Consider the following 21,307-nt stretch of genomic DNA (forward strand, 5'->3'; position numbering starts at 1 on the left):
CCATATGGTCCAGCTTTTCTTCAGCATCTTTAGTGGGTCTTCTCTCTCTCTCTCTCGGCTAGAGTGTTTCTTGGATCTTGCCTCTTCCCACCAATTGCATCTGGACACACTATTCTTCTGCAACCCTATGGAAAATGATTAGAACTGCTAATTAGGCCTTAGGCCCTATTTAAGATCTAGGATGAGATAAGAGGTGCTTTAAAAAATATTTTCTATTCACAACCATCCACTACCTCCATCCTCTCCAAAAAGCCAATATTACATTTCAATGTAAACATTCATATTTCTCCATCTGAAACTTTCTGACAGTTCCTGCTGCCTATTGACTTAAGAGTCAGGGACTCACCTGGCCACTGAATTCTGGCAGGCTTTTGAACTTTCCCCATTACCTCCCATCCCCACTGATCTTTTCTAAACATGTTTCTAATTATCCAAATCAACAAAAGGTAGTTGTGAAATGGGATTGTTTTTATTAACCATTTGCAAAATAACCTTGTAACATAATCAGTACAATGATAGAATGTAAGAGAAGAAAGAGATCATTGAAGCCATTTTGGATAGATAAGGAAGCTGAGGCCCAGAGAGGAAATGTCCTACCTTAATATCACACAGCTAATTGGAGACAGAAGTGAACATTTTGCCCAGGTTTCCTGATAATTGATCCAAGCTACAAATGGGAAGGGTGACCTGGTGAGCAATGAAGGTTGATGAGTTGGAGGACATGGCTTCTCCCCAAAGTGGTTGTTGGTTTGGTGTAGTGGGAATGCCAGGAAGCATATCTCAATGCAGAAGTGATCAAAGTTTATTATCTGGATAGTATACTTGGGCCAAAAGAGAGACAAGGCAATTAATCTCTTGAGAAGCCCAGGAGTTCTAAGCTCATATGAGCACTTGGCATTAGGAGATAGCATGCTAGAGAAGAAAACGTACAAGCTTTAGAGTCAGACACATCAGGGTTCTATATGGCTCTGTAATTTTAGATGTATTACCTCTCTAAGCTTTAGTTCCTCATCTATAATATGGGTATAATTGCTCTCTCACAGGGTTGTTTACTGTTCAGTGCCTGCCACATGATTGGTGCTTAGTAAATATGAGCTACTTTTTTCCTTGGGGCCTCTGAGCTCTAGATTGTAAACTCGGTGTGACTGTGGGTCCTGACTTTGGATACATAATAGAAACTTTGCAGATACAGTGTTGGCGTGTATATGTGTATCTTTGTGTGTGTGTGTGTGTGTGTGTGTGTGTGTGAGAGAGAGAGAGAGAGAGAGAGAGAGTGTGTTGAAGGGAGATAATAATTTGCTCATAAGGGAAGGACATCAGCAACACTGGGTCCTTGTTCCCTGCTTCCATCTCCAAGTATATTTCTGTGATTCTTTACCCAACTTACCCTAAACTTCCACTTGCATCCTTCCCCTAAAAAAACAAAATAAAGAAGACTGCTTAATACCAGCCTGACCTCATTAGGATGTGGCTCAGCTTCACCACTGCCATCGACAGTGGTGGGTATGCTGGGGTTGAGCTGACAGCCAGACCATTAACATGCTAATGTCAGGGACTAGAGAACAGAGCTCATCTGTCTTCTCTTGGCAAGCCTCCCTTTCCTACCCACTGTTCAGCCAGGAGGCTCAGGACAACAGGGGATGCCTCAGCTACTACACTGAGAGACTTTCCCTATTTCTACCCTCATTTCCACCCTAAACCTGTGTAAGAGTAATCATGACTGGACTCTTATCAGAGTTGAAAAAAATCTTCTCAGAACCCAGACACACCACGGTTTCAGGATCCTTCACAGTCTCTACTTTGTCTTCTCAAACATTCTTTATTTTGGGTATTGTAAATGGAACTCAGTCTTAAGGGTATGGGTATTAACCCCACTTGCTAAGGATAAAGGATAATATATGGGAGCAACCCAAGAGAACAAAATGCAGGAGTTAATCCAACCATCTTCACCTTCAGGCTTTAATCCATCATGGAAGTGGGAACTGGCAGGACATTTTAGAGGGAGGGAGGAGGTGTTAGAAATTACTGGATATGCATGGATTTGGAGTCAAACAGACCTGGTTTGAACCCTAATTCTGTCACTCACAACCTGAACGTTGGGCAAATTATTTTATTTCTTTGAACCTCATTTTTGATATCTATCAAATGGACCTAATTGTAAGTGTATCATAGGGCTATTGTGAAAATTAAAGGAGATGATGGATGTAGGGTTCTTGGTATGTGTCAGTGCTCATAAGTAATGACTCCTTTCCTACCAGCAGTACTTAGTGCAGAGAGGTGCCAACATCAGTTCTTCATTGCTGCTTGAGTGTATTTTCTTGCTAGACTCTGAGCACCTTAAACCCTTTAATAGCAGAGATCATATTGGCTTCAAACTTTGTGTCCTCTGTGCCTCGTACAAGGGAGGTATTCAATCAATGATTGGTTGTTTTGGTTTTCTCTTCTAGGTGGTGAAAACTATTGGCTTGAGGGAAGTTTGGTTCTTTGGTCTGCAGTACCAGGACACTAAAGGTTTCTCCACCTGGCTGAAACTCAATAAGAAGGTAACTGCTTATTCCTCTGTTGGATTTAGAATTATTTTCTTTTCCAGAACTTTCCTGGGAGGGTACCATGTGCTAGTTGGCAAATCGTGGATACTTAGGACGATGTTCATGAATGGGTGGTCTGCTGACCACCTGGATCAGAATAAAGACAGAGGATTCAGCCAAAGCAGAGCTCTTGCTCTGTCTCCATTTTGACTTCTAACAGTGAGAATGGCCAGCATTCAAAGAAGAAGAGACTCTTTCCTTTCTACTGGGAACTCTATCTTGAACTTTATTTTGTTTTGGATCTAATCCATTTGTGGCTCTTCAAGAAAGGATTGGTATTCCCTTCATCTCTTCCAACTCAATGGCTTTAGGAGATTTGTTAAAAAGAGCCACAGATTCTTGAACTAGAAAAAAAATCTGAAAGATCTCACAGTCTTATGCTGCCCCTACTCCAGCATTCAACTGATGCGTGAACCCCATACAGATGTTTCCCTCTTTCTTGGTCTTTTACCTCAACTGGACCCCAAATGGGATAGTTTGAGTCCATGCAAGCTCTCCAGCACCCGAAGCAGCATCTCCACAGGAATTTGGTAGCCTTCCATCTTCGTATCCACAAACTGGCTGGCCTTGTCCTTAGAAGTCTCCATACTGTCCTGAAGTTTGCTTCTCTGACCTTGTCTAGGAGTAGGTACCCCACCTTCTGCTGGTAGAGTCTTATTTTCCTAGAGTTGAGTATTTTTCTGGACAAGTGTTGAGCCAGTCTAGTAGTCCTTTTCAGGCTTTAAAAGGTGATCTAAATTGTGCTCTTGTCTAGCCAATTCTTCATCCTCAGTCATACATCCTAGTCCTTACTTTGCTAATTTATGAAGTTGGAGGAGACTTAGAAGACGAGCTTAAAAGAAGAGCTTATGCCTACCCTCAGAATTTGGGGTAGTTGGATATAGTCAGATAAAAGTGGTTTGAAGACTTCTGATCATCAGTTGGTATTAAGGTAATTTTAGGAAGAAATTCCCAACTGAAAGTGATTACAGGCATGGAATTCAGTCCTCAATGAAACTAATGTATTGTTTTTCTTAATTGCCAGGAGGGTTGCCATCCAGCTCTTTAAGATTATGCAAATTGATGACCTTTCAGTGTTTCTTCTCAACCTACAGCCACTCCATCACCCTTAAAACTTATTTTTTGAGCGCTCATAACCCTTACTGCTCCCAGGTGACTGCCCAGGATGTGCGGAAGGAAAGCCCCCTGCTCTTTAAGTTCCGTGCCAAGTTCTACCCTGAGGATGTGTCTGAGGAATTGATCCAGGACATCACTCAGCGCCTGTTCTTTCTGCAAGTGAAAGAGGGCATTCTCAATGATGATATTTACTGCCCGCCTGAGACTGCTGTGCTGCTGGCCTCGTATGCTGTCCAGTCTAAGTATGGCGACTTCAATAAGGAGGTGCATAAGTCTGGCTACCTGGCCGGAGACAAGTTGCTACCGCAGAGGTGAGGTGGTTCCCTGCCCTCCTTTGCCTTGGCCAGAAGGGGCTGCAGCCCACAGCTGACCAATTTCTGCCCCACAGGGGATGCCAGATCTATTCCGCTTCATTAGGGTCTGTCTGAAGTCTGTGTTATGCTGCTCAAGAGACATTTGCATGTAGTGTCATACTCTGTTGTTATTTTTCTGCCTTTCCAAAGAAAAAGCCTTTTCCCTCTTCTGTCTACCTGATTACAGAACTTTATTATCCTGGAGGCAGGTGCTTATATAGAACCAGAGGTTCAGCAATTTCTTTCACCCCTCCCTGGTTCGATTTTCTCAGTTCTTTTTACTGAAGGAAGATCTTAGAATTTCACAGGGGAGAGAGAGAAATACACAAACCAGGGACAAGGGGAACTCAGATAGTCTTTTAATATTGACAACTAGTGTACAGAGCTTTCTTGCTTTGTAAACTTCAAAGGTGAAAGCTCTGAAACACTCATTTTTGTTTCTGTGTCACAATAACACACAAAACGAACAAAGCAGGCATTGTCCTGATTTCCTGGCTGAGAACATAGAGGTGCAGAGGTACTCACACTGATTTTCCACATCTGCTGCAGTTCATCTGAGGCAGAGCCAGAGCCACACCTGGGACCTTAGCATCTTAATATTTTAGCACTGACTTTTTTCCTGCTATACCCAATGGCCATTTCCATAGTCTTTTGGATTAGAAGGAAAAGCTTTGCTTCATTCTGGGAGCCACGGTCCCATTGGAACTATAGCATATATGCACAACACCCATAAGATATTAGGGATATTGGTTGTATCCTGGGGACTCTACCAGAGTCATTGCTGTGATATCTGAGAGGGCATGTTTAAAGCAAACCTTTTTTATAATCTGGTAGGTCTGGAGGTTGGACCTGTTAGTTTTTCTCAAAGCTATTAGGACTCAATTCTTTGCTCTGTAGCAAAGGCCATCCTTTCATCTCTCAGCAGTATTCTTATAAACATAGGCTGTTTGTCCCAAGACGATCTAGGAGAGAGTGTACCTGGCTCCATGAGGTCCATCCCTACTGTTAGCCTCTAAAGTCAGCACAAACTCCTGATACATTACTGCTGTGCTTCGGGACTACAGCACTTCATTTGATTTGGTGGATAAAGGTACAAAGGAAGATGTTCCCCTTGTTGTTTTTGATCATCCAGTGTTGTAGCTCTCTTACCTTTCAGGCAATTCCTTGTGTCTAGTTTTATACATTCTTGCTATAATTTCAGTCCACTTCCAGTGTGATCTCAATTGGTTGACTCTGCATCTTCTTTGCATCAACCCTGTCGAAAGCTAAATGGGCTTCCCTTCTCTCCTGCACAGGGGCTTTGTGCTTTTAGTTAATCATCACTCATTGTCTTTCCAGAGTCCTGGAACAGCACAAACTCAACAAGGACCAGTGGGAGGAGCGGATCCAGGTGTGGCATGAGGAACACCGTGGCATGCTCAGGTAAGCTTGCCCCAGCAGTGGTGGGCCTCACTTCCCGTACAGGGAGAATGATAATGTGTTCTGGGAAGAAGAGACAGACGACAAGGGACATTGGTAGATGTAGGAGAAGGAGGAAACTGGGACAATAGAAGGCAAACTGGGACCATTACAAGGCTGTTTTTTGTTTGCTTGTTTTGTTGAATGGTGGTAACTGGTAGCCCAAACAGTTTTGACAATCAAGAAATGGAGGGGACCTCAGGGTGTCCAGGAAGCTGATGGGCCACCGAGGACTACCCCACTCCTCGCCAGAAGGAAATGAGGGAGGAGCCCTTAAACATGGCAAAGCATTTTTGAGGGTTGTCTAGTTGCAGAACAAATATCATTTTGCCATCACTACATTCTGATCCCTGCTAAGAATGTACCTGTATAAGAGGCTGTCATAATGAACGAGAGAAAGAAAATTGCTTCTATGGCAGCCAAGATGCCAGAGGCCAGCAAGGGTCAGTCCATCTTTATTCCCTTTGGGAGCATAGACCCTAGGTTTTTGCTAGGAGATTTTGCTTTGCAAAAGTCATGTTGTGCTCTGTTCTCCATCATCTGCTTGCTTTTTGTCCCCTTTCCCACTCCTAACAGCAAAATCCTTGTCAGAAGTACAGTGCAAGCAGGCTTTCTATCTCCCTGGGTCTGACTCACAGGCTCCCTTTTTGACCCGCAACTCTGTGTCATTTAGGGAGGATGCTGTCCTGGAATATCTGAAGATTGCTCAAGATCTGGAGATGTATGGTGTGAACTATTTCAGCATCAAGAACAAGAAAGGCTCAGAGCTGTGGCTGGGGGTAGATGCCCTGGGTCTCAACATCTATGAGCAGAATGACAGGTATATCTCAGATCTCTTTTAGTTTATTTAGGTCACTTTAACATCTAGGGTTCACCTTTCACCAAGGAGCAGGGCCATACCTCTTGAGTCTCACCTCGGTTCTTTTTTCTACCTAATTTAGTCCAGCCCAGATGATTTTACAACTTCCCTTAGGCCTCTAAACCCTGTATTGACTAGACTCACACTGTCAACTACAATAGCCACCAGCCACATGGGGGCTACTGAACCCTTGAAATGCAGCTACTTTGAATTAAGATCCAGCCCAGATGATTTTACAACTTCCCTTAGGCCTCTAAACCCTGTATTGACTAGACTCACACTGTCAACTACAATAGCCACCAGCCACATGGGGGCTACTGAACCCTAGAAATGCAGCTACTTTGAATTAAGATGTGCTGTAAGTATAAACTACACACTGGACTTTGTGTAAAAAACATAATGCAAAGACTTAGTGTAAAAAACAGAATGTAAAATGTCTCAATATTAAAAAAAAATTTACATGTTCAAATGACAATATTTTAGATATATGGGGTTATTAAACTTACTATAATTTTATTACATCTATTTCTTTTTACTTATTTTCATATGGCTACCAGAAAACTTAAAATTATATATGTGGCTGGGTGTCGTGTCTCACACCTGTAATTCCAGCACTTTGGGAGGCTGAGGAGATCACCTGAGATTGGGAGTTTGAGACTAGCCTGACCAACATGGAGAAACCCTGTCTCTACTAAAAATACAAAATTAGCCCAGCATGGTGGCACATGCCTATAATCCCAGTTACTCAGGAGGCTGAGGCAGGAGAATTGCTTGAACCCAGGAGGCGGAAGTTGTAGTGAGCCGAGATCGCGCCATTGCACTCCAGCCTGGGCAACAAGAGCAAAACTCTGTCTCAAAAAAAAAAAAATTATATATGTGACACTCATTATGTTTTTATCAGATCATGCAGGCCTAGCTTATCTTACTGGGATATGTAATTGGCCTCATATGATGATTATATGTCTTTTGACCTGTAATCCACTCACTGTAGTCTTATCTCACTTGCCTATATTTTTCAGTTGGTGTGCTCTTGGTGAGGATGGAGATCAATAGATTATTGTTCCACATAACTCCTGAATCTTGGAGTTCATACATAACTCCTGAATCTTGGAGTTCATTATTTACCTTCTCTCTAACTTTTGTAAGCTTGGATAGAAGAGACTCAGTTAAATAGGGCTGGGATTTCCCTTGAGGAGTTGTCACAAGTTCCATGCCTCAAACAAAAACATAACGAAACAAACTTGAGACAAGAAATCATATGTTAGTTGTATCAGGAGATCCTTTAGTGAACTCTCAGTGCTGGCAACTGACCTGGTGGCATGTGATGACACTGGCTGAGCTGGCACTGAGTCTGCCTCCTCCAGAGAGAAGTGTTTGTTTGGCCAGGCTCAATGGCTCATGCCTGTAATCCCAGGACTTTGGGAGACTGAGGCAGGAGGATTGCTTGAGCCCAAGAGTTCAAGACCAGCCTGGGTAACATAGTAAGACCTCATCTCTATATATTTTTTAAAAAAGAGATAGAAACACAGAAGCTTGGGTGTGACAGTGAGGGCAAGCCACCAGTTCTCTATGTCCTTCTTGTCTGACCCTTGTCCTGATGTTATTGGTTTCCATTTCTACAGACTGACTCCTAAGATAGGCTTCCCCTGGAGTGAAATCAGGAACATCTCTTTCAATGATAAGAAATTTGTCATCAAGCCCATTGACAAAAAAGCCCCGGTGAGTGATTCCTCCTTCTGATCAAGACAGGTATTTGCCAAGGCCTGCATAATGAGCAATCATGCTATTCCATTTTTGTCTTCCTTTTCTGATGTGTGTGTGTGTATGTGCGCACACATGCGCACATGTGCACGTGCATGAACAGGAAACACAAATAGAGATTGGGAATGGAGGGGGATGTTGAAGCCAAGAAATGGCCAGCAGACATTCTGTACCTGTTACCACTGTGCTACTTATCTCCCTCACTGTGGATGAAGGAGAGCCACAGGCAGTCTTAAGTACTGCTTCTTAGCTATTATCTCTGCTGCACTGAGGTTCTAGGGTGGAAACAGAATGCATCTCATATTTCCAAGCCCCTGGGTTCCAAAAGTGGACACTGTTCACATATTTGATTTTTTTTTTTAAGATGGACTGTTGCTCTGTCGCTCAGGCTGGGGTGCGGTGGCATGATATGGGCTCATTGCAACCTCGGCCTCTCAAGTACCTGGGATTACCGGTGTGTGCCGCCATGCCCGGCTGATTTTTGTAGTTTTAGTAGAGACAGGGCTTTCGTGTTGGCCAGGCTGGTCTTGAACTCCTGACCTCAGGTGATCCGCCCACCTTGGCCTCCCAAAGTGCTGGGATTACAGGCATGAGCCACCGCGCCCAGCCTTTGATTTCTTTTTTATTGTGGAGGAAGGGCTCTGGCCAGAGAAGTTCAAATCCAAAGATGATCCTCCAAACTTCTTGGTAGGACTTTACTGCTGCCCTCTCAGACTTTTCTCCAGAGCAATCCAAGACCAAGATAGTGCTTTAAGATCACTCATTTCTCTAACACACTTGCTACACTTCTTACCCACTTAGTTGCCTGCAGCTGACAAGCCCAGACAGCTGGTGATTGTGGGTAGAGTGGAAAACAGAGCTGAGGATCTCCTCTTTTGGGATAGCTCATGTCTAATAAGGCCCAGTGACCATGATGAGCCTGACACTTTTAATGAAGGCTCAACCATTCTTCTCCAGCCCTGAGGTGTCTGAACTCCTTCTAGGGACTTTACACATATTGTCTCCTTACACTCTCTGCAACACGGTCAGGTAATTAGTAAATAGCATACTGGAAATACTAATTTTATGGCTGACAAAACTGAGGTTAGAGAGATGGAGTGATTTGCCCAAGATCACACCACTCGAAATGGTAGAGCTGGGATTTATACCTAGGTTATTTGACTTTGAGAGCCTGTGCTCCCTCCATTGTACCCAAAGCTATATGAGACAGTAGCAATGTGTGGTCAGTGGCAGAGGATGTGGTAGCCAGCCCATCAGCTGGTGACTTTGATCCAGTGATATTTGTAGTAACAGACTCAAACACGCTGGATTTTCTTGTGTGTTTTCTTTTATTGCTGCCGTGCTCAACTTTTATCAGAAAAGTTAAGTAACCAAGCCAGCTGAGATCAAGGGCTCACTTTAAAAACAACAACCAAGACAAGCAGTGATCAGATTTATGTGTTTATATATGTATTTGCAGCCTATCTGTTTCGAAAAGGATTTAAGGGGCTGGGTGTAGGATTTGCTTTTAGGAGATTGTAGAAACAGTCCAGCCACCCATACTTCACCCACCAATGTATTAATCAGGGATCGTTTGGCTTCCTAAAGAGGTTACCTGAGACCCAGCATGTTCCCTAACTAATTAGCAGAGAAAGTTTGAATCCTTAAACTTGATTAAGACTAATTTAGGATGCTTTTCATAAGCAAAGAATGAAATAAATTGTGATTTAGTGGGAAGAACACGGGTTTCAGAGTTAAGAAACCTGGGTTTCTAGTCTTGGGTCTGCCTGCTGTCTGATCCTGGGCAAGTCACTTCACCACTCTGATAATTATTCTTCCCATCTGTAGGCCAGGAGATTAGATTAAATATTCTTTCCAGTGCTTTTGGATTTAGCTTTTCGGAAGGCAGAAGATCACCTTCACCTGTCCCTCCAAATTCTTTCTGATTGCTAATTTCCCACCAGGACTTTGTCTTCTATGCTCCCCGGCTGCGGATTAACAAGCGGATCTTGGCCTTGTGCATGGGGAACCATGAACTATACATGCGCCGTCGCAAGCCTGACACCATTGAGGTGCAGCAGATGAAGGCACAGGCCCGGGAGGAGAAGCACCAGAAGCAGATGGAGCGGTAGGTGCTGCACACTGATGTTGGGGGCCAGGGCCGGGGCAAGAAAGCTTCTCAAAGGTGCCCAGCCTGCTAAGTCAGGACATGAGGCCAACCTAGGACTTCATATATGAGGGGTTAGACACCAATATTCACATTTATTCAGAAAAAATTTACCAAGTTTGAGGGGCAGTTTTTACAGAGCTGGATCTGGCAGGAACCTACCCTATAGGACCTCACAGTCTAATAGCAGAGAGAGGAAAAACAATATAACCATAACTCAAGGTACAAAGGTCATATCACTCATTCATTTAATAAATATTTATTGAGCAGTGAATAAGAAAAGACCAAAAATCTTTGCTTTTGTGAAGCTAGCATTCTAGTGGGGAGGAGACAGACATAATAAATAAGCAAAGTATGTGGTACATAAGATGGTTAAAAAGTGCTGTGGAGAAAAAAACAGAAGAGGGATGGGAAGAAGGGTAAGTCAAATATTTTAAGGGCTCAAATGGAGAATACCTAGCCAAGGGAGATAAGAAAGTTCCTGGAAGAGGTGCTAGGGCAAGAAAAAGCAAATACTTACTCTAGATTTGTAACAAACTCTGGGAAAAAGAAGCCTAGAGCTGGGCTTTATGTCAGGCAGAATTATACCTTAGGATTGATGCCCTAGCCATAGAGATTACTAGACTTGAAGCACTTCATTCCAGCGCAGAGCCAAAACTTGTTTCCCTACAAGGTAGATAGGGTAGGTTTTATTGGACTGTTTTGTACATAGGGGAACAAAAGCAAAGCAGTGACATAGCTAAGGACACCCAGTGGGTTGGTGGAAGAGCTAGGATTCCTGACTCAGAAGAACATTGACAGGGCCCCGTGTACACCGGCCTATGTGGGGCTGTGATATAAGGACAAGGGTATAGAGCTAAGGGAGGGTGGCCCAAACTCTCAATCTCTGAATGTGTTGGAAGTGTGGGGCTGAGAGATCCAGAGGCAGCAAGCCTTGGAATTTCCCAGGATTTTTTTTTTTTTGAGAAGAAATCTTGCTCTGTCACCCAAACTGGAGTGCAGTGGCACGATCTAGGCTCACTGCAATCTCTGCCTCCCAGATTCAAGCAATTCTCCTGCATCAGCCTCCAAATGATAGTCCCATGATAGCTGGGACTATCATGGCACCACCATGCCTGGCTAATTTTTGTATTTTTAGTAGAGGCAGGGTTTCACTATGTTGGCCAAGCTGGTCTTGAACTCCTGACCTCGTGATCTGCCTGCCTTGGACTCCCAAAGTGCTGGGATTACAGGTGTGAGCCACTGTGTCCAGCCTCCCCAGGTTTTTATAGAGCTTTGCTATCCTGTTCTATCCTTTTTATCTCCTTCCCTAGTGCTATGCTGGAAAACGAGAAGAAAAAGCGTGAATTGGCAGAAAAGGAGAAAGAGAAGATTGAACGGGAGAAGGAGGAGCTGATGGAGAAGCTGAAGCAGATCGAGGAACAGACTAAGAAGGCTCAGCAAGGTGAGGCTTGGAGTCACCTTGGAGATTGTTTTCTTTCCAGGCGTAACTCTGAGCTGGAGACCCTTTTGCCTGACTCAGACAATGTAGCTCAGGTGTGGCTACAGACTAGAAGAAAGATGCACAAGAAGAGAGCTCAGAACTTTCTGCCAGCTTTGTCCTGTGGTGGAGCATTTCCAGGAAGAAAGCGAGTGTGTCATCTTTATCTCTGTGCTCTTCACTGCCTTCTTCCCTCCTTTTCTGCCCAGAACTGGAAGAACAGACTCGTAGAGCTCTGGAACTTGAGCAGGAACGGAAGCGTGCCCAGAGTGAGGCTGAAAAGCTGGCCAAGGAGCGTCAAGAAGCTGAAGAGGCCAAGGAGGCCTTGCTGCAGGCCTCCCGGGACCAGAAAAAGACTCAGGAACAGCTGGTAAAGCTGGAGGATGGGACGGGATTATGGGACCTGAGCTTTCTTCCTTGTCTGCCAACTTACTAATAGCTACTTTTGGATAGAAGGTGGCTCTTTAGAGCAGGCTACCACTCCACAGGCCTCCAGCAAATAATTAGTTCAGAAACAAGCTGAGAAGTCACTAGTATGACCCAGAAATTTTTGCAGTCTTCCCTAACCCTTAGGTTTTGTTCACTTTTTTAACCCTTGGGTATCTGAGCTGATTGACCTGACAAAGGAAAGGAAAGGAAGAAGGAACAAAAGGGACTCATACTTGAGTTCCTACTGTATGTTGCTGTGTTGGCAATATTTCCCTTTTCCTTACTTATTTCTTCTTCCCAGTAACCCTATGGGATTAACCTCATATGAGATAATATGCCCAGATAAGGAAATTAGAGCTCAGAGAAGAGATTCACCAAAGGTAACACAGTTGTGGCTAAATAAGGATTAGAACTCATTTCTGCCTCTATTTGAAAGCTTTGCTCCATGAAATCACATGCAAAACCATGTCCATGCATTTTTGGGGAATTTGGCATCCATACTTTCATCACAGTTTCCAAGGGTGCTGTGGCTCAGAAGTTAAGAACCTATGGTCCAAACTCCTTGACATACACGCTTCACCTGTACTGTCAGGTGGGAGTAGAGGGAGCCAAGACCTGTCTCTCAGGAGGAAGGCTGTCATGGGAGATTTACCCAAGGTGTGATAAGCTTTTCTTCCTTGTTCAAATCACCTTGTGACCCTTGAGTGTCTTTCCTATACTTGTCCTGGGAAGAGTCTTAGTGGAATCCTGAGCATTCTGGGATATCAAGAAAGGATCTACCACTTCAGGAAGTGACTCAGTGATGGCCAAAGCTTTACTGAGGCCCCTACTGCATACTTGGCAAGAGGGGTAGGGGGAAGGATCATGAAGAAGGGACAGAGATGGCATGTTGTTTGTCTTCAGGAGGCCTACAGTCTAGGAAGGGGAGCTCTGACTTATAAGGTAGTGGTGGTCAGGGAAGATGAGACTGGAATGAAGTGGTCTGATAAAAGACTCTCTGAGGCAGCAAGCAAGTGGAACAGTTGGTTCCTTACTAGTACCCCAGGGGAACTGGAGTTGAGGACACCTGGGCCCAGAGGACCAGAAAGCCCAGCTCTCACAGGCTTCCAATTTATCCATAGGCCTTGGAAATGGCGGAGCTGACAGCTCGAATCTCCCAGCTGGAGATGGCCCGACAGAAGAAGGAGAGTGAGGCTGTGGAGTGGCAGCAGAAGGTAAGATACAGGGCCTAGAGCAAAGCACTGAGGGAATGGGTACCATATGCATAGGTTACAGCTCCTTAGATTCCTTATGGTTTGGGCTCCCTCCCTCTTTCATAATTTCCACAGCAGGCAGCGTGGGAAAAGGCACTCATGGTTTCCTCAGATACTTACTGGAGTTCTCCAGTACCTCTAGGAAGTTGGTATAATTGCTCCTGTTTTATGGCTAAAGAAACTAAGGATCAGGAAGATGAAGTGACTTGTCCTACTCGGTGTCTGCCTTTTGCCAGACTGTTCTAGGCATATATAGGATGCCATAGTCTAAGTCAGGCATCCCCAAACTTTTTACACAGGGGGCCAGTTCACTGTCCCTCAGACAGTTGGAGGGCCGCCACATACTGTGCTCCTCTCACTGACCACCAATGAAAGAGGTGCCCCTTCCTGAAGTGCGGCGGGGGGCCGGATAAATGGCCTCAGGGGACTGCATGCGGCCCGCGGGCCGTAGTTTGGGGACGCCTGGTTTAAGTGGTCTGACGGTTTTTCTCTCCAATCACTGGACAGGCCCAGATGGTACAGGAAGACTTGGAGAAGACCCGTGCTGAGCTGAAGACGGCTATGAGTACACCTCATGTGGCAGAGCCTGCTGAGAATGAGCAGGATGAGCAGGATGAGAATGGGGCAGAGGCTAGTGCTGACCTACGGGCTGATGCTATGGCCAAGGACCGCAGTGAGGAGGAACGTACCACTGAGGCAGAGAAGAATGAGCGTGTGCAGAAGCACCTGAAGGTATACAAGTAGGGCCAAGGGTCAAGGAAACTATATGCATTGATTTAATAGCCCATGGCATTCCCTAGACCATCATGGGGGTTAGGTACAAGATCCTGTCCCAGTGCTGTATGGGAGCCCAAGTCTTTCTTAAGTGAAGGCTTTAAGGATAGGCACCTCTCACTTATTAATCAGACCTTGGGATCTCTCCTCCCTTTTTGAGATTTTCTCTGTGCCCCACCTCCCACTCACTCCATTCACCTCTTACATTAAGAAAATATGTAGCTGACAAAATTCTCACCTGAATCTTTGGTATGTTGTTCTACTCTTAAAGGATACCCATTATCAACTGGTCCCCTAAGTTTGTGTGATTTTTTTAAAAAAATTCTTGCCCCACTACACTTCTAGCAGAATTGGAAATGACTTTTATATATATATATATATATACATATGTTTACATATATATGTATATATATGTGTATAAATGTATATATGTGTATATATACGTATACATATATATGTATATACACATATATATACACGTATATGTATATGTATACATATATGTATATATATATATAGAGAGAGAGAGGGTGAGTAAGAAAGAAGGAAACAAAAGAGAAGGGAAGTCTGGTCAAATAACGGGAGGTAAAATGAGAGAAAGCCATTGACCTCTGTGTTGCCATGCATCCTCACAGGCCCTCACTTCGGAGCTGGCCAATGCTCGAGATGAGTCCAAGAAGACTGCCAATGACATGATCCATGCTGAGAACATGCGACTGGGCCGAGACAAATACAAGACCCTGCGCCAGATCCGACAGGGCAACACCAAGCAGCGCATTGATGAATTTGAGTCTATGTAATGGGCACCCAGCCTCTAGGGACCCCTCCTCCCTTTTTCCTTGTCCCCACACTCCTACACCTAACTCACTTAACTCATACTGTGCTGGAGCCACTAACTAGAGCAGCCCTGGAGTCATGCCAAGCATTTAGTGTAGCCATGGGACCAAACCTAGCCTCTCAGCCCCCACCCACTTCCCTGAGCAAATGAATGGCTCACTATGGTGCCAATGGAACCTCCTTTCTCTTCTCTGTTCCATTTAATATATCTTGCTAGCATATCCCACTTCCCAGCCCAGAGGTACTGCCCACTTGATTTTGCAAACACCCTTACACTTACTGTTATCCTATGGGAGTAAAGTGTGGAGTAGGTTGAAAGCTAGCTCCCCTCCCCTCCCCTACCACTGCCTTCTTTTTCAGGGTCCTGAGATTTAAGGATTGGAGTATTAGAGGGTTTAGGGAATGAAACAGGACCTTGACTATCTGCTCTAGTATGTCAACTGACCTAGAATTTGGCCTCCCAATGCCCATCCCTTTTAGAGTTATTTGGGTTTTGTAATGATTGGAGAATAAAGAGATGTTCAGTCTTTTGTTTCTACCTCCCAGATTGGGCCTGTTAAAAACTCAGCCTCAATAAGTCTTGCCATTGACTTTAGGGACTCAGTTTCTCTCCAGGGTGGATGGGGTAAATGGTGCCTTCAAGAGGCTTCATGAAACATACTAGAAGGATATTGGCCATTCTATTCTGGCAAGGCTGAGTAGAAGATCCTACCCCAATTTCTTACAGGAGTATAGGCCTGTCTAACATGAACTCTATGGGCAGAGCTACCCCTTACTTACTATTCCAGATCTGTGGTCACTTTGTGGGATCTGCCCCTCCCAGCTTCAGTACCTAAATCCTCTCCAGCTAGAACAGTAGGGATAAGTACCCAAAAGCCCAGTCAGCCCCATCAGGACTCTTGTGAAAAGAGAGGATATGTTCACACCTGGCTTCAGTATTTTCCCTGCCAGGGGTTTTAGGTCACTTCCCCTCTCAGAGCTACTTGGTCCACAGCTCCTGCTCCAGCTCCACAGCCATTCTGGCCTTGGCATCTAGACCTTGATGCTAGTAGGCTCAACTAGGGACTGAGTGGAAGCAGCTGAGTATGGTGAGAGAAACTTGTGCCCCTGATCCCAGTTTACTCGACCCTCTCAAGTCCCCCAAATCCCTTTCTCGTCACTCCCCTCCAAAGTGGTGACTGGGCCCTGCCTCTGTTTGACAAACCTCTAACCCAGGTCTTGACACCGGATGTTCTGCCTCTTGGAGGTGTAAACCAGAGAGCTGCTGGGGATTCTGGCCTAGTCCCTTCCACACCCCATCCCTTGCTCTCAACCCAGGAGCATCCACCTCCTTCTCTGTCTCATGTGTGCTCTTCTACTTTCTACAGTATTATGTATTCCAGTGATATCTAAATAATGATTTCTGCCTTCTTTGCTAATACACCATTAGAAGATATTAGTCTTGGGGCAGGATCATTTTGGCCTCATTCCTTTACCACCCCCATACCTGGAAAGCATATATTATATTACAAAATGACATTTTGCCAAAAATATTAATATAAGAAGCTTTCAGTATTAGTGATGTCATCTGTCACTATAGGTCATACAATCCATTCTTAAAGTACTTGTTATTTGTTTTTATTATTCCTGTTTGTCTTCTCCCCAGGATTTAGTCCCCAAGGGGCCATCCTGTCCCACCACGCAGTGCCCCTAGCTTAGAGCCTCCCTCAATTCCCCCTGCCCACCACCCCCACTCTGTGCCTGACCTTGTGGAGTCTTGTGTGCATTGCTGTGAATTATATTGACACTCACTTGGTGATATGCCCTATATTGGCTAAATTCAAACCTGGAATTGTGGGGCAATCTATTAATAGCTGCCTTAAGGTCAGTAACTTACCCTTAGGGAGGCTGGGGAGAAAGGTTAGATTTTGTATTCAGGGTTTTTTTGTGTACTTTTTGGGTTTTTTAAAAATTGTTTTTGGAGGGGTTTATGCTCAATCCATGTTCTATTTCAATGCCAATAAATGTAGGAAGACTTCACAGTGACTCGGTCTTTCTTTGTAGTATGAATGGGTAGCTGTAAGATATTTCACTGCAATTTCTATTTACTCTATAGATTACCTTCTTATCCTTGGTCTCATTTCATCTATACCTCAGTTCTATGGAGAGGGATAATATGATGACTCTCATTTTATACAGGGGAGAATGGGCTCAAAAGAGTAGAATAACTTCCCAAGGTCACAGAACTGTCTAACTTAATAGCCTGCACCCTTTATGTAGTTCCAGGCCAACTTTTCTAGTGTAGATGTGGAACCTGCATTGACCATGTGATGCTACTGGACTTGCTAGGCATTGGAACCTAAGAGGTACTTATTTGTATCTCTTGATTTACCTTGGCTTGGTCAGACCCTGTCCTGCCTCCTTGTCAGGAAAGCCTTCAGGCTTTTCCCACTTCCTACTATCCTCACATATTGTAGTGCCAATAAAGGTCAGGGAAGCTACCTTGGGCCCTGTTGCAGAAGGCAGTGGGGAATGGAGTGTGAAGTGAGGATGGAGAGTGTGTGTATGTGCAAAAGCTATTGGGTAGTACTTAATAGTTTATAAAACATGTATATTTGAATTCTTTTTATTAACTTTTTTTGCTTTTGCACTCTAGCCTGAGCATATAAAACATGTATAAAACACTTTGTAGCCTAGATAAAGTTAGCCTCATTTTGCAGATGAGGAAATTGAGGCCAGACAAACCTTTTAAACTGTCCTGGACCTGGTACTCTCACCAGTTTTTTTCCTGGTGAGTCAACACTTGCAAGGAAAAGTAAGTTATCATATATGTTCTTTTCTTCTTTCTTTTTTTTGAGATGGAGTCTCTCGCTGTTGCCCAGTCTGGAGTGGAGTAGTGCAGTCCCGGCTCGTTGCAACCTTCAAGTGATTCTCCTACTGCCTCAGCCTCCAGAGGAGCTGGGACTACAGGCATGCACCATCACACCTGGCTAATTTTTGTGTTTTTAGTAGAGATGGGGTTTCCTCATGTTGGCCAAGCTGGTCTCGATCTATCGGCCTCAAGTGATCCATCCGCCTCGCCCTCTCAAAGTGCTGGGATTACAGGTGTGAGCGCATGAGGCCTGGCCCAGTTATCGTATGTTTTGTGAGCTTTTAATCCTTACAACAACCCTTTGAGACAGTGGCCCCAAAACTTGTCTTCACATTAGAGTCCTTTAAAGATTCCAAAGCCCAGACCACATCCTCAAATCAAATTATAATCTCCAGTATTGGGATCCAGGCACCAGGTGTCCTCGTGGGGGTGGGCAGACATATACTAGGAAGAGGAGTCATTTGCATAGCTTCAATTCTAAGGTAGTATATGTAGTTCTAACTCCCTAGAACATCAGTGTAGGAGGAAGCCTCAGGAATCTCTGCTAATGATTATCCCAACTGTTGTTGCCTTGGGAAGTGAAGGAGCTCTAGATCCCCTCCAGCCTCAACCAGAGGTTGTCTGTTTTTGGATATTGGGATGTATGTGTGTAAATGATTTATTTGTTTGTTTATTTTAAATGGAAAACAGGTAGACTTCTTCCAGGAAGAAGGATGTGGCAGGCAAGATAACGGCCCTCTAAAGATGTCCATGTTCTAATCCATGGGACCTATAAATACATTACCTTACATGCCAAGAAGGACTTGGGATGTCATTGGGTTAAAGATTTTAAGATAGGGAAAGGGTGCTGTATTATCTAGGCAGGCCCAATGTAATCACAAGAGACATTAAAAATGGAAGATGGTCAGATTCAGAGAGATTTGAATATGTTATTTATTTATTTATTTATTTATTTATTTATTTATTTATTTTTATTTATTTATTTATTTTTTTGAGACGGAGTTTCGCTCTTGTTACCCAGGCTGGAGTGCAATGGCGCGATCTCGGCTCACCGCAACCTCCGCCTCCTGGGTTCAGGCAATTCTCCTGTCTCAGCCTCCTGAGTAGCTCGGATTACAGGCATGTGTCACCATGCCCAGCTACTTTTTTTTTTTTTTTTTTTGTATTTTTAGTAGAGACGGGGTTTCACCATGTTGACCAGGATGGTCTCAATCTCTTGACCTCGTGATCCACCTGCCTCAGCCTCCCAAAGTGCTGGGATTACAGGCTTGAGCCACCGCGCCCGGCTTGAATATGTTATGTTGCTGATACTAAAGAAGGATGAAGGGGCCATGAACCAATGAATGCAGGTAGCTTCTGTAGAATGGGAGAGTCAAGAAAATGGATTCTCCTCTAGAGCCTCCAGAAGAAATGCAGCTTTATGGACACCTTAGTTTTAGGGCAATTTTAGCCCATTTGGGACTTTCATCTTGTTACTGAAAAGGGGTTCAACCCAGACCCCAAGAGAAGTTTCTTGGACCTCACATAAAAAAAAAAATTTGAGGTGGGTCCATAGATTAAAGTGAAAGCAAGTTTATTAAGAAAGTAAAAGAGGGCCGGGCGCGGTGGCTCAAGCCTGCAATCCCAGCACTTTGGGAGGTGGAGGCGGGTGGATCACAAGGTCGAGAGATCGAGACCATCCTGGTCAACATGGTGAAACCCCGTCTCTACTAAAAATACAAAAAAAAAAAAAAAATTAGCTGGGCATGGTGGCACGTGCCTGTAATCCCAGCTACTCGGGAGGCTGAGGCAGGAGAATTGCCTGAACCCAGGAGGCGGAGGTTGCGGTGAGCCGAGATCGCGCCATTGCAATCCAGCCTGGGTAACAAGAGTGAAAACTCCGTCTCAAAAAAAAAAAAGAAAAGAAAAAAAAGAAAGTAGAAGAATGGTTACTCCAAAGGCAGAACAGCCGTATGGGCTGCTCGATTGAGTATACTCATAGTTATTCTTGATTATATGCTAAACAAGCAGTGGATTATTTATGAATATTATTCAAAAGGGGAGGTATTTTCCCAGAACGGAGGGTCTCTCCCCTTTTTCGACTATATAGAGTGATTTCCAAACATTGCCATGGCATTTGTAAACGGTCATAGTTCTGGTAGGAGTGTCTTTTAGCATGCTAATGGATTATAATGAGCATATAATAAGCAGTGAGGACACCTAGATGTCACTTTCATTGCCATGATGGTTTTGATGGGGTTTTGCTGGCTTCTTTACCGCATCCTGTTTTATCAGCAGGGTCTTTGTGACCTGTGTATTCTGCTGAGCTCTTATCTCATCCTGTGACTAAAAATGCCTAACCTCCTGGAAATGCAGCCCAGTAGGTCTCAGCCTTTTTTTACCCAGCCCCTGTTCTAGATGAAGTTGCTCTGGTTCAAATGCCTCTGACATTCTGACCTCCAGAACTATAAGGTAATAAATTTGTTCTGTTTGAAGCCACTATAGCATTGTTCTCCATTTCCCTATTCCTTGAAATTCCTTATTCTTGAAATGACAATATTATAGAAATGGAGAAGGGAACAAATTAGTGGTTGCCTGCAGTTGAAGAATAAAGCAAGGGACAGAGCAAATGTGAGAAATGGATATGGCTATGAGACAGTAACAGGAGGGATCTTTGTAATACCTCGTGTCTTGACTATGTCAATGTTAAAATCTTCATTGTGATATTGAAGGATAATTTACAATATGATACCACTGGGAGAACATGAGAAAATCATACATGAGATCTCTCTGTATTATTTCTTACAACTGTATGTGAATCTACAAACATCTCAAAAAAATTTAATTAAAAAAATAAGGGTAGAGGTGTTTGGTATATATCAAAGAGCAATGAGTGCTTATTTCCACCAAAAGACATAGCAATACTATTTAGTGCCAGTCTGAAAACTAGCGAGACTTTGATCAACAGGAGAATTAACAAAACAATGGTATATCCATAATTGCGGTATTGCTCAGCAATAAAAATAAATGGACTACTGTGATATTGTGAAATACATATATATTTGATTTTTCTCCCATTTCCTGGCATAGCACTTCTAAAATCCTTGGGAGGGAAGAGGGGCTTAAGGTCAAGTTGATAGCCAATAGCCAATGGTTTAATCAATCATGCCTACATAATGAAGTCACCATAAAAATCTATTAGGTTGGCGCAAAATTTATTGTGGTTTTTGCCATTAAAATTAACAGCAAAAGGTGTGTTGGCGCATGCCTGTATCCCCAGCTACTCTTTGAAAGGCTGAGGCATGAGAATTGCTGGAGCACAGAATGTGAAAGTTGTAGTGAGCATAGATGGCTCCACTGCACTCCAGCGTGGGTGACAGAGCAAAACTCTGTGACAAAACAAAAAATCAAACAAAAGGCTGG

General features: G+C 43.9%; 1 protein-coding gene across 3 annotated transcripts in view; it reads left to right on the forward strand.

The window, feature by feature from the left end:
- The window catches only part of MSN (moesin), an 80,380-nt gene extending 63,301 nt beyond the window's left edge, over positions 1-17,079 (forward strand). For all 3 annotated transcript variants that reach the window (XM_003940944.4, XM_074391800.1, XM_074391801.1), the window contains exons 3-13: positions 2,448-2,543; positions 3,741-4,015; positions 5,396-5,479; positions 6,189-6,335; positions 7,997-8,093; positions 10,079-10,242; positions 11,595-11,725; positions 11,971-12,131; positions 13,312-13,404; positions 13,951-14,175; positions 14,853-17,079. In XM_003940944.4, coding sequence (XP_003940993.1) covers positions 2,448-2,543; positions 3,741-4,015; positions 5,396-5,479; positions 6,189-6,335; positions 7,997-8,093; positions 10,079-10,242; positions 11,595-11,725; positions 11,971-12,131; positions 13,312-13,404; positions 13,951-14,175; positions 14,853-15,017 — 1,638 coding nt within the window. In that variant the 3' untranslated portion in view covers positions 15,018-17,079. The remainder of the gene's footprint in view (positions 1-2,447; positions 2,544-3,740; positions 4,016-5,395; positions 5,480-6,188; positions 6,336-7,996; positions 8,094-10,078; positions 10,243-11,594; positions 11,726-11,970; positions 12,132-13,311; positions 13,405-13,950; positions 14,176-14,852) is intronic.
- Positions 17,080-21,307: the final 4,228 nt, after the last annotated feature.

This window comes from Saimiri boliviensis, chromosome X (genome assembly GCF_048565385.1).
Source record: "Saimiri boliviensis isolate mSaiBol1 chromosome X, mSaiBol1.pri, whole genome shotgun sequence".
Classification (NCBI taxonomy): Eukaryota; Metazoa; Chordata; class Mammalia; order Primates; family Cebidae; genus Saimiri; species Saimiri boliviensis.